The sequence below is a fragment of the Heliangelus exortis genome, chromosome 1 (assembly GCF_036169615.1).
Source record: "Heliangelus exortis chromosome 1, bHelExo1.hap1, whole genome shotgun sequence".
Taxonomy (NCBI): Eukaryota; Metazoa; Chordata; class Aves; order Apodiformes; family Trochilidae; genus Heliangelus; species Heliangelus exortis.
This window is the reverse complement of record NC_092422.1, coordinates 116,558,145-116,570,346: the sequence shown is the minus strand read 5'-3', so window position 1 is coordinate 116,570,346 and position 12,202 is coordinate 116,558,145. Positions and strand designations below refer to the sequence as shown.

Genomic DNA, 12,202 nt, shown 5'->3' with positions numbered 1-12,202 from the left:
CTGCAGAGCCTGGAAATTTTTCTCTAAGAATCAGCCCCTCTTCTTTTGCTAAGTCCCTGCCACTGCTCTGAGCCACACTCAGAAGGATGACCTTTCTCCTGTTTTGTGCTGGGTGAAAGTCACTCTCTCTCAGGAGGGCAGAGGGTAGCAGAGCCCCATGTGTGTCTGGAGCTCCCCGTGATAAGCTGGTTGTTTTCCCCTCTCCGTTCCCTTCCTGGCGGTGCATTGGGCTTATCTGCCCGCTTGAGTTATGTTAAGTAGCGAGTGCACGCCTGCTCTCTGTTCTCCTCGCTGCTTTTGCTCCTTGGATTTCAATTCCAAACATGGTTATCCATTTGGGGTCTCAGTCCTTTCCGCTGCCAAGTGATACACATTCCACATTCAACACCAGCTCCCTTCGCTGCTCTCTCGCAGTCGCTATTTCCAGTGCCAGGAGGCTGGTGAGAAAGAGGCAGCACAAGGAGATCTCTGTCCCGTCTGAAAGTTTTCCAGCTAATGGCCTCCACTCTTTCTTTGACCGAGCTCTTTTGGCCACCTATTTGCCATCTCCTTTTCTCACTGGAGTGGCTAAGGAGGGGGCCAGCTGCCAGTTTGTGAGCCACGAAGAGGAGAAACGAGCCCTTTGGGGATATTTTTGGGGGGGGCACAAAAACATTCAGTGGCACTTGAACATGTCGCTCTGAAGGGCACTGCTGTGGGACCGTCTGACGCTCAAGAGGAGGAAGAGGAGAAACAGCTACTCCCCAGCAGCTCTGGTTTCAGACCTCTGCAGCAGCCTTTTGTGTATGACAATTCGTTCTGAGCACAGGACGGCTGGGGAGGGTGGGGAGGATGAGCACAAGCAGTCTTCCTTGGGACCAGGCTATTTTCCAGCCTCCGGTGTGCCATGCCTGGAAGGAGGTTATGGAGGAAGCAGCCTATCATCTGGCCAGCTGCATCGTCCTCCTGGGTTACATGGGGGGAAGTGGCATCTTTGGGTACCTCTATATCTTTGGCCTCCTGGCCCCGGGCTACTTGTGCTATGCTCTGTGGGGCTGGCTGAATGCCTGTGGGCTGGATATCTTCATCTGGAACATGCTGCTTGTCCTCCTCTGCTTGCTTCAGCTGGCTCACCTGGTTTACCAGCTGCGCAGAAACACCATCCTGGAAGAGTTTGACCTTCTCTACAAGACCATGTACCTGCCCTTGCAGGTGCCCCTGAAGGTCTTTAAAGAAATTGTGAAGTGCTGTGAAGAGCAAGTCCAGTCACTACCCAGAGACCAGAATTACGCAGTGGAGGGCAAGACACCCATTGACCGCCTCTCCTTGCTGCTGTCTGGCAGGTAAAGGCTCTCCTTCTGAACAAAGCCTGTGGCTTATTTTTCTATTTTCACCCTCTGTAGAAACTAGCATGATGATTGTTTCCTTCACTCTGAAAGGGCTTTGAGATATGCATCTGCTTGTTTGGGAGAGGGGTAATTTGCTTTTGGGCATTGTGTGTGTTTTGGTTTTTTTTTTCTAAGTTAGAATATTTCAGGGAATCAAACTGTGTGCAGTGAAGTAGCCAGCTCAGCCTTACTTGTGATTCATTTGGGGGGACCTTTACTTCTTTCTCTGTCATTTTAAAGTGATCTTATTTCTGATGGGAGCAGTCTGGCTGCAAGAGAGCATTTCTCAAGGCAGGAAGGTGGTGTGCCTGGGGATGTGGTCTCTGGGGGTGCCAGACATATATCTCTGATGTGAATAACTGAGTAGCGAGCACATTGAGTAGGAGTTCTTGATTCACCTGCTCCCCCTGGCCAGCAGTATTCAGGGAGACGTTTTCATCCTTGTTCCCAACATCTCAACCCCTTCAAGGCTCCAAAATGTTATACTCTGAGGAGTCATTTCATAAAAAGAGAGCAAACTGTCCTGTGGTGGATCCTGCATCATGAGGCCTCTTTTTTGCCCTGTGCTCTCATAAACTACTGATGTTCCTACTACTGATGTTCCTTCCTCTGCACCAACAAGGAGGACCTCATAAACCTCTAGATAGTTGCACTGAGGATTTGATTATTGAGTGGACTGTGCTGATAAAGTTCTGGCATTTGTTTGCCTGAGATCCTCTGGCATGCCTTTATGAACATATCTCTTAACCTCTTGCAAAATCCAAGTGCAAGGCAAGCAGTAATGATACTGGCTTCCCAGCTGCTGCCAGGTGCTTGGCTCCTATGTCAAGTGAGACTGGGAAAGGAAGGAGACCTGTAAATGGGAAAAATGCTGAGCTATAGGAGGTGTGCCTCACAAGGATTTTCTTTGGAAGACAAACAAAGCATCTCCTGGAGCTCATGATTTATTGTTGTGGTTCATCTTTTCTCGTAAGGGTGAGGGAGTGTGTAAAGAAGGGTTGTCCTTTTTTTTTTTGGTGTCTGTCCCTTTTATAGGATGTGTTAAGAGCATCCTAGGACCACTGATAAATGCTGAATGGCAAATCACTGGGAGGAAATTGGGTAAGTGTGTTTCCATTAGATGTCCTGCCCCTTACCAAACATCTGTGCTGAGCAGCTTGCTCTGAAGTTTAACATATCTGCAAATAATATTGGTAGGGAAGAATTTATGCTGTCTTGCCCTGCACTGAATAATATGATGCTGCTCTGTGGGCATGAAAGTGCTGCAATGGACAGGAAGGCAGCGCTAGCGGGAAAGTTGTTCTGCTCCCTTTTGCAGTGGGAAGTATGTGCCCTGGCTGGCATAGGATCCTCTATGGAGGTGGAATTGGATCTGCATTTCCTGGTGTACACTTTATTAATTTGTGAGGTCCCTGCTGACCCAGCAAATCATTGCTGCTGTTGTGGTGCCCCTCCTTAAACCAAAAAATAGCAGGACATGGAGGGCTTGGAATGTGCCTGGATCAGGACACCCGCCTTGCAATCTCTGATCCTTCCAGGCAGCATTCCCAGCTGGAAGTCAACAGTGAACTGAGCCTTGTGACTTCTGAAAGGTAGAATTGCCTTTGTGCAGCATACCAGAGGGGTATGTGGCAACAAGGAGGCAAGAGGCCCCAGATCTGGTGGTGCAGAGCTACGAACAGAGCTTCAGAGTGCTCTGCTGCTGCCCCAGCCCTCTGCAGCTCTCCTCCTCTGCTCCCACAGCAGATTTGGGTGTAAATTCAACCTTGCTATTTGGTAGACTATTTTAGCAAAACTAGGGGAAAGGACTACTTGGAAGGCAAAGAAGCCAAGAAAGATTGAATGGTGATCTGCAGAAAACTATAACCTGATGTGCCAGGAATGATGGACAGTGTGATTTTGGGAGTTCTGTCTATGTGCAGCTCCCTGTCATTGAAGTGGAGAATGGCCTCTGAGTACAGAGGAAGATGCAAGTATAAAGAGCCACAGGCCCTCTTAGAAGTACCCAAAAAGCAGCATCAGTCTTGCAGGCTAAGTTCTGGTTTATGAGGGAGGGCTGGCTTTGTAGCAGGAAACAGAAAAGAGATGCAGTATGGGGAAGCAGCAGCAAATATTGTTTCCCACAAAGAAAAGGGGCCAGCCCCACAGACTGGGGTATTCACAGCTGTCCCAGAGGAAATGAGTCATGTGTGAGATAGGCAGAAGTCCTTTCCTCCCTAGTGGGAAGGCCTGCTTGAATGATGTATGAGTTGATCAGGTTCATGTGGCATCTATTTTGTGGTGTAAGTCTGTGCACCTCACCTGTCCTCTCCACAGGGTCCGAGTGAGCCAGGATGGACAATTCCTTCACTACATCTTTCCGTACCAGTTCCTGGACTCTCCAGAATGGGAGTCACTGCGACCTTCTGAGGAAGGAACCTTCCAGGTAACCCTGCACGGCCCCACATCAGCCCAACCTTGCTCCTTGCTGCTTTGTTTTGTGCCTGAGAAGGGGATGGAGGGGGCTCATTCTGTAATTCAAAGCTAACCAGGAATACCTCCCTCCCTCTCCTTGTGATTTAGCCAGGACAAAATTGTACTATCAGCTGTGTGATCTTTTTTTCTGCCCTCCTCTGAAGAGCTAAGTGATTGCTTTTACTACCAGCAGACAGCAGGGAGGGTGGAGTGTGGTGCCCCTTTCAATTTAGCATGGGGATGAGGTATTGGTTGCTGTCTTACTTCCATCAGAGTTCTCCCTAGTACCTGTATCAAAGTATTTGCCCTGCACACTGCTAGCAGAGTGCATTGTTCAAGACAGCAGCCACGGCAATATATGGCAGTGATGTAAATCTGTAAACGTCCTTTCCCTCACAGATCTTTCTGATGCTGATGTGTTTGTGGTAGAGAAGCAGAAAGGATTATTCACACCCGAATATGGTTCTTTCATGAGCAGGCAAATGCCTTGCTGAGAGGCCAGACCAGTTCTTATTTGCAGTAACTCAAAGGATCTTGCTCTTGCTGTCAACACCACCCTTGTTATTTGGCTTTCCTTCTGGAGGAGATTACTCAAGCTCACATCTCTCTGCCTTTAACTTTCATCCCAGGACAAGCCAATCCCTGTCAGGATGTCAACCTAGAATATGTCAGTTAGGACATATAACGAAGGATTTTGCTAATCCCTTGGGAGCATGGGATGGTCATGAGGGAATTATGATGCTTTCTTGTGAGTGCAGCAACATTCAGAAGTGGTTAAACCAGGGCAGCCCTCCAAATCTGCTTTCCTTGGATCTGAATTTGGCTCACATACTGTGTGAAAGGGTCATGGGGGTTGCTTCTGAAAGTGATGCCATTGCTAGTGATAAAAGTCTTGTGAGAACAGTTGCAGGCAATGGCTGACCATGTGACTGTGGCACAGGGCTACAGCTTGTGAGCAGAAATAGGGATATCGGGCCAAGACAGAGAGGGCAACAACAGCACAGCAGTGCTAGGTGTTGGGGTAACACATGTTTTGCACGGAGCTTCAACCCAGCAGCAGGTTGCTGCTAGCTCCTGGATTGTATTTGCCTAAGAGTTGAGCAGAGAGGAGATGCATGATGGCTGCTCAGTGCTCCTGTTGAGGAAATATTCCCTTTAAAGCAGGAAATGGATGTTTTGGTGGCACACAACCTGCAAAGACATCTGCAGTGTTTTCTAAGCTCCTATTTGTGGGGTCTGAATGTTCCCAAACCTCCTGAGTGTCTTTATCTGTAGTGTGGGAGATAGTTTGGAAGCAAGCTGGTGCCAGGCTGCACCAGCCCTGCCAACACCACACTTTTGGCCCCTTTCCTGGTCTGCAAAATAGGGGTGACCAGGGAGGTCAGCTGTGCCTGGCACTGGAATGGGTAAGTCGAGTCCTAAGTGGGGAAAGCCTGCAGCCATGTGGTGAAAATGTCTAAAACTTGCATTTGCTAACTGAGGGGCATGAAGTACCACCAGACTGTGTGAGACTGGCATTCAGCAAGGGAGATTTTACAAGTCCGTGTTCCTGGCAGCACTTATTCCTTGATGGCTGTGCTTAGCCATGATGATTTATAAAACTGTGGCATAGCTCAACTTTACTCAGCATCATAATAATTTGGTTTTAAAAAAATAATCCATGCTTGACTCTGGGACTTTGATGGAGGAAGGCATGGAAGTTTTTCCTTGCCCAAATTTTCCCTGTTGCAGTTTCAGTCCTGAGCCCACTTAAAAGTAGCAAAAGCACAACTCAGCCTACAAGGAGAGTTGGTTTCCTTGAGCTTTCTACTGTGGCTGTCTCTTCTTCCCATAGAACTGCTGGTTTCCAGTGCCTGAAGGAGTTGTGTTTCAGGGCTCACACTGTCCCCCAGAAGACTGAATTATGGGTTATGCCTATGTCAGAGCACTTGTACTGGGGAGATTCATGACTGAAATCTGTCCTGCTGCTTTGGTTAGGAGGAAGGTTTTCTTACTACATCTCACTTAATCCCTCATGAGAAGCAGAGGCTTTTGATTGTCATGCCAGAAACTGGTTTGGAAAATGAGATTCTGTCTGTTCCATGGTCTGTGTGACCCTTCCTATTGCTTGCCTCAGGCTGGGAAAGTTCTCAGGTTTTATCTCATATATTTCTTTCACAAAGCAGCTGCTTGCATGGCAGTGGCATTAAATATCAAATCCAAGGACACACACATATCCAAGCCGTGTTCAGCTTCCCAGTGTCCTTCTGCCATGGTGGTTGGACAAGGAGACCCCTGGATATAGAGTGAAAGGGAGCCCCCAGGATATTTTGGCTACCACACTCGTTCACATGCCAGTGTCTCCATTACACTCTGATCTTCTTCGGCCCAAGGCAGTTTGACCCTTCCTGTGTTGCTTACCTTTTAATACTACTATTAAATGTATATCATACAATAGGCACTCATACCATATAATGGTTTAATTATTAATAGTTTGGTCTTACAGCTATGGGGGAAAATGCCTCTCTTTGCACTGGCAAAACCCAAAGCAGAAATGACTGTTCTCTAAAATCAAGCCAACAAAATCTCAAGTGTGTTCCCCCCCTACATGCAAACACAGTAAAACTCTCTCCCAAAATTAACTCTCACACAAAATTTCCTCTCTCACAACTGTGCCATGCATCCCTCAGGGCCATTCTGTCCTACAGCACCTACCAGAGCTGACAAGGCAGGATGTCCCTCTGGTGCAGGATGACCAGGCATGGTCAGGCATAGTTCTCCAGGTGCCCCTTCCTATACCCAGGGCCTTCTTGGAGCAGGGGTTGTGCAACCCAGTGGCAGGACAGGGCAGCATCCTGCAGCAGGCCTGCCCATGGGTGACTTGGGATGGTTGGGCACATCAAAACACTTTCCTCCATGACATTTCTGTAGAGGGATAATAAGACCATCTGTGCCACCATGCTAGATATTTTTTATGTCATCCAGATGTTAACAAGGAGCATCATCTATCTGACAGTGAAAGGGTGAAACGTAACTGGTCACGTGGGTAAATTAAGCAAGGGCATGCAACTAATTGCATAGGCAAGCTTGGTCTCTGGCTCCCTGGGGAGTGGAAACAGAGGCAGGAAAGGATTTATCTGATAGTTAGGTTTGAGTGGCCTGTCTCTCCAGCCCCTCCATCCCCAAAAAGAGCAGGCATCAAAGGGGCTGGGGTCCTTCACTGGAGAGAAGCATGCAGGCCCTATGCAGGTGACCCCTGCCTGGATGTTAGGGCTTACTCTGCTCCTTCCCTGCCTCACAGGTCACACTGACAGCCGAGACTGACTGCAGCTTCATCACCTGGCCCAGGAAGAAGCTCTACCTCCTCCTGAGGAAGGACCGCTACATCGCTCGGCTCTTCTCCTCCCACCTGGGCTATGACATCTCTGAGAAGCTCTACTCCCTCAACGAGAAGCTCTTCGCCAAGTTCGGTCTCCGCTTCGACATCCGCCTGCCCAGCCTCTACCACGTCCTCGGGCCAGCATCCTCTGAGGGGGAGCCAGAGGACTGCGAGGAGCCACCACCTGCCTCCCCCATCCAGGCTGCTGCCTCTGAGCCCCCTCCGCAGCCACCACCACCACCTCCACCGGCTCCACGGACCCGGTCGTCCCGGCCTGACAGTGACCTGCTGGGTGAGGACTCCACCAGTCTTGTCTTGGAAGATTTTGCTGAGTTGCCGGGGTCTTTTATGGACTATGTGAGCGAAGGGGAGTATATGAAGTAAGGGCACTCCAGGCACGGGCACACCTCACCCTGTGTGGGACCCCTGCGTAAGTACCTGCTTGTGGAAGCAAGTCCTTCCCGTGATGCAACCTCCCGGGCAGAGCAGCAGCCCCCAGCCTCTTGCCCTTGTTTGCTGTGGATTTGCTCATCTGCAGCATTTTTTAATTTTTATTTTTATTGCCTGCCACTCCAAGGAATCCTGGGAGATGGTCCTGGCGGTGTGATTTTCTTAAGGAAAAGCAACAGGGTGAAGGCTCAGCTCCAAGCACCAGCCCCACAGTGGGGTGGAAGGGACAGTAACTCAGCTGTAGGAAGTTCTTCCCTCCCCTGTCCTCTGCTCTCACCATACAAAGGGCAGGCAGAGAAACTGAAATGGTGCCTGGTCTGACAGGTACTCTGCAGGAACTCAAAGAGTACCTGTAAAGCTTGTCATGAGGTAGAGGTGTGTGTGGACATACTCCAGGGTTAAGTTGATCAGGACATTTGTGTGTGAGAGCGCAGACAACCCAGGGAATGCTGACAGGGGCAGGAACAGCTCCCAAAATTGCAGCAGATTGATAGTGGGCAGTTTTTGTATGCTTTGCAAATGTTCAATCTGGGCAGGGAGAGAAAGTTCAGAGTCCCACCTCTCTCTGCCCACCACTGGTCATCGAACCACTTGCTCTGTCTTCATTTTTGCTGCTGAGCTTTGGCTCAGTCACATGAGTAAGGTATTGAAAACACCTGTCCTGGGTGGTATAGCTCTCGCCTCCAATGGCCCTGGTTAGACTGACAGGCTAAACACTATTTTAACACTCCCCAAACTCCGCTTTTCTGGTAAGCAGGAACAAGATGCTTTCTTCTAAAATGCCAGCTCTTTGTCTCCTTATCCTGCAAGGGAAAAATTCTGAGCCTGGTAGATATATGGACAGAGGAGCTAAGTAGGAACCAGAAATAGACAGCAGGGTGGCTCATGCTTGAAATTCATCTCCAAGTGGCCAAGACAGGAATTCCACACTGAGCTACTTTTAGCCAGCTGCTGCACACCAACTGCAGACCCTGAAACATGCATTCCTGACACTGCCTCATAAATAGCTGCTTTCTGGCATCCAGCTGCAAGACATCAAGCCTGGGACTGGGATTTCTGTCCTAGAAGTGCCCGCTGCATGTGTCCCAGTTTGGCCTGTGTGTCAGGAAGGAAGCTGCAGGGCTGGGCTGCAGATAGGGAGATGATCCTTGAGGCAGGCATCCTTGAACATGATGCACCATCCCACCCTGGTTTTCCCTGCAGGCAGGACACAGTGACTCCTTGCAGGAGCCCTGACCAATCTGCAGTGATTTTCCATGCCCTGCAGTGCTTGTGCACAATCCTTACCACTATCACAGCAAGGGGACCATCCCTCCTAAGTGCTCTGAATAAAAAAGCTGCTTGGGTCAGACAGCATTTGCTATTTGCAATAGGACTCTGGTGGAAGAGGCCTTTTTTTGGTGTTTTGTCCCGTTGCAGTTCTTAGTTTTTGAAAACCATGGAACTGGAAGATCTTCCTGTTTTGTACAGTTGTGAGTTGAGTCACATGCCTGTTCCTGTACTGCTTCCATGCCTCCAAATTTAGAATCTGGGATATGAAGAAGCTGGCCAGGGAAGGAGCAAATATATTTGGGTCTGCTTGAATCAGATAAAAAGTCAGCAAGGATTTTGTTATGTTGTTTGTTTGTTTTTAAAAAGGAGACAGAGAGAGAGGAAAAAAAATCTAGCTTATAAGTCCCACGAATGGGAAATCCCAGGTTTTGGTGGTAGACTGCTAGGGATATACATTTGTAACTTTCTCATTCCTTACTTGGAGTGGCAGGAACACTGAATGATTTATGAGATAGCTATCTTCCTGTCAGGTGTGTCTGTTTAATAGATGCAATAAAAATGCATGCAATTAGTGTCCTAGAGATGGTGAAGTCACTTTGTCTATGCTTGTATTCTGTATTCTCAGCAGAAGGATATCCATTCTCTGATCAAGCTCAATAAAATTATAATTTAAAGAGCAATTATACAAAGGAGGAGGCAAGGAACAGTAGCTTTTTCTGACCTTTTTCCACCTGGTTTTGTTAATGAGTCAGTACTGTGAACATACATGTGTGTGTATGTGTGTGCATAGCACAAAGCTATTCTTTCTTTCACACAATCCTTTTAGAACAACTTAGAAGCTGGAAGCCTTTGTTTTTCTAGATCTTGTGTGAAGCAGTATCAGGGTGTGCTGATACTTGCAGTGGAGACTGCAATAAGAGCTCAAATGTTTCAGAGGCCAGTATTTGGGGTGGGAGAGGAGGATGATCTTCCCTGTCTGTCAGTCTGTAGACAGTAGCCAGTGTGGTATTTTGATTTCTTAAGTACTTAGACACGAGAATACACAAACTCTGTTTAGCGTATCCATAACAGTGGAGTGAGCACTTCCTTGTTACTCTGCTCACTGCTTGGGTAATCCTAATCACATCATGTCCCCAGAGCACAACAGCAATTGTCACATCTGGGCAGTTTTCCCAAGCAGCTTGAGTACCTTGCCACAAAAAAATGGTAATATAGAGGAGCTGCAGTTTTTCCTTCTGGCCAGGTACTTGTCACAGCTCAGCAGATGATCTGAGCAAGTCTGCCGTGGCCCAGGGAAAGCACTTCCCTAACTTTTCCCTTAGAAGTGGCAAAAACATCCATAGTAAATAGGAATATTCCCTGCAGTATTGTACCGAGAAAGTGGTAGCTGTGGTTCCAGAGGTCCTCAGGGGCTTTCCCATGGTTTGTGCTCTCACCTCCTTCCCCAGCAACTTCCGGGCTGGGAAATCACTTTCCAGTTCTCTAAATTCCCCATGCTGAGTGCTTCTATGGATCATGTTCCTTTTCACTTTCTGTCACTGCGATGGTCATCTTGTTATGCAACAGTGCAGGAGGCAACTTTTGAATGCCCAAAGTGCTGTGAAGGTCATATAAAATGAAATATTCCTGGTATTCATATTGGCCTACTTACAAGCAAGACAGACTAAGGTATCCCACTGATGAGCATGTTCTTTCTCCAAGGAGGAGAGATGTTTCATTAAATTACAAGCTGCTTGTTTAAAAGAGGCAGGTTCAAAGGTGCTGTTCAAAACTTGCTTTAACATTGTACTGCTGTGCAGTTCAGTGTGCCATAGCAAACTTTTATTCATTGCATGAAGATTCAAACAACCAAAACCCACCTGCTTTTCTCCCCTTTCACATTGGATTTGATCTAGTTTGTTCCTATCAAGTGCTTACAAGATGTGGGGATGCTGCAAATTACATTTGTAGAGTTAGATCTGAGGGATGGTTTTCTATTTGGTGGGTGAGATGAGCTGATGAATGGATGGATGCTAGATAGCCTGTAGCTTGGTGTCCAAGTAGGAATTTTTAGACTTGCTTTGAGAGCAAAATCAAAAGAGCTGTGGGCTTTTTTTTCACTGATAGCACAGAAGCTGCTTCAGAGAGTCTGGTTTTTGCAGTCAGGAGGGGTGTGTAACCCCATTTTCTACCACATGTTGAAGAATTACACAGTTTTGCACGCTAATTTAGGAGGGGAGAAGGACAGTTAATGGTGGGCTTCACAAAGTCTGTGTTAAGAAAGTTTGGAAATAAGAATTATATATGATATATATGATATATATTATATATGTGATAATAATGGTGGTCTCTTTCTCTCTCTCTCTCTCTCTCTCTCCACCCCACCCCCTCTGCTCTCATTTTCCTCCGTCCTCCACTGCTTTCTTCCTGCAGCTTCTGGAAACCACCTCCGGAATTCTCCCCGCCCTCTCTGCAAAGGACGAGCCCCTCTGGCTCCCACCCAGACCCCAGAACTCTAGGGAGCAAGAGGCTGTTTTGCTCCTGAAGCCCCTCCAAGGGAGCCTTATGCTCACACAGGTTTCTGACCAGAGAGACCACTCTTTAGCAAGCACTGAGACGTCTGCCTGCAGACACCTACACCCAGGAGCACGTGAAGCACACGCGTGAGACTGCGGTGCAACACTCCAGCACACCCCACCTCACTCACGGCTGTTCACCAGAGCTGCCTGCCCCAGTGTGCTTCCTTCCCCAGGTTGTTTTTTCTACTCCTGCCCCCCTGGGGCACATTGGCAGCTCTGATACCAAGGTACACCGATACCGCGATACCCAACCTGCTCGCAGAATCTGTGTCCCCTTTGATTTAATGATCACCATTAAAGTCAGAGATGAAACGAGTGGTGTTTGAGGATTTGGAGAGGGGGGGGACAGTGTCTGAAAGGCTTCCAGGGGTTAAGGTTTCTCATTTATGACAAACTCCACTTCTCAAAGAAGCTGCCAATTTCTGATGAAAGGTCAGTTGGTTGAATCCATTCATTCGCAAATAAGAAAGGGGAGGAACTGGGACTGTGGACAGGTGTAGGTAAGAAGGAGAGACTCAACCCTGTTTGGTTTGGGGTTTTTTGGGCTTTTTTTTTTGGTGCTCAACAAAACAAGGATGACCTCAGGTTGCATGCACCGAGTGAAGAAATGAGTGAGTATAAAACACCTCTGGGGAAAGCAGCCACTGGTGGGAAGGAGTACAGTATCTTAAATGAAGACAGTGTGGAGATGGAAGGCATCTTCCAAGCTGAGCTGCAATAGGGTTTGTCTAAAGAGCTTCCCC

General features: G+C 48.0%; 1 protein-coding gene across 2 annotated transcripts; it reads left to right on the top strand.

The window, feature by feature from the left end:
• The first annotated feature begins 383 nt into the window (after positions 1-383).
• On the top strand, positions 384-11,542 carry POPDC2 (popeye domain cAMP effector 2). Of its 2 annotated transcripts, none has more exons than XM_071760464.1 (4): positions 384-1,322; positions 3,684-3,792; positions 7,102-7,471; positions 11,314-11,542. In XM_071760464.1, exons 1-4 carry the CDS (start codon positions 832-834, stop codon positions 11,397-11,399), a joined length of 1,056 nt encoding a protein of 351 aa, XP_071616565.1. In that variant the 5' UTR covers positions 384-831; the 3' UTR covers positions 11,400-11,542. The 2 variants fall into 2 exon arrangements, with proteins under 2 accessions (XP_071616565.1, XP_071616559.1); XM_071760458.1 differs by having other exon boundaries at positions 7,102-7,609; positions 11,314-11,453.
• The last annotated feature ends 660 nt before the right edge of the window (positions 11,543-12,202 follow it).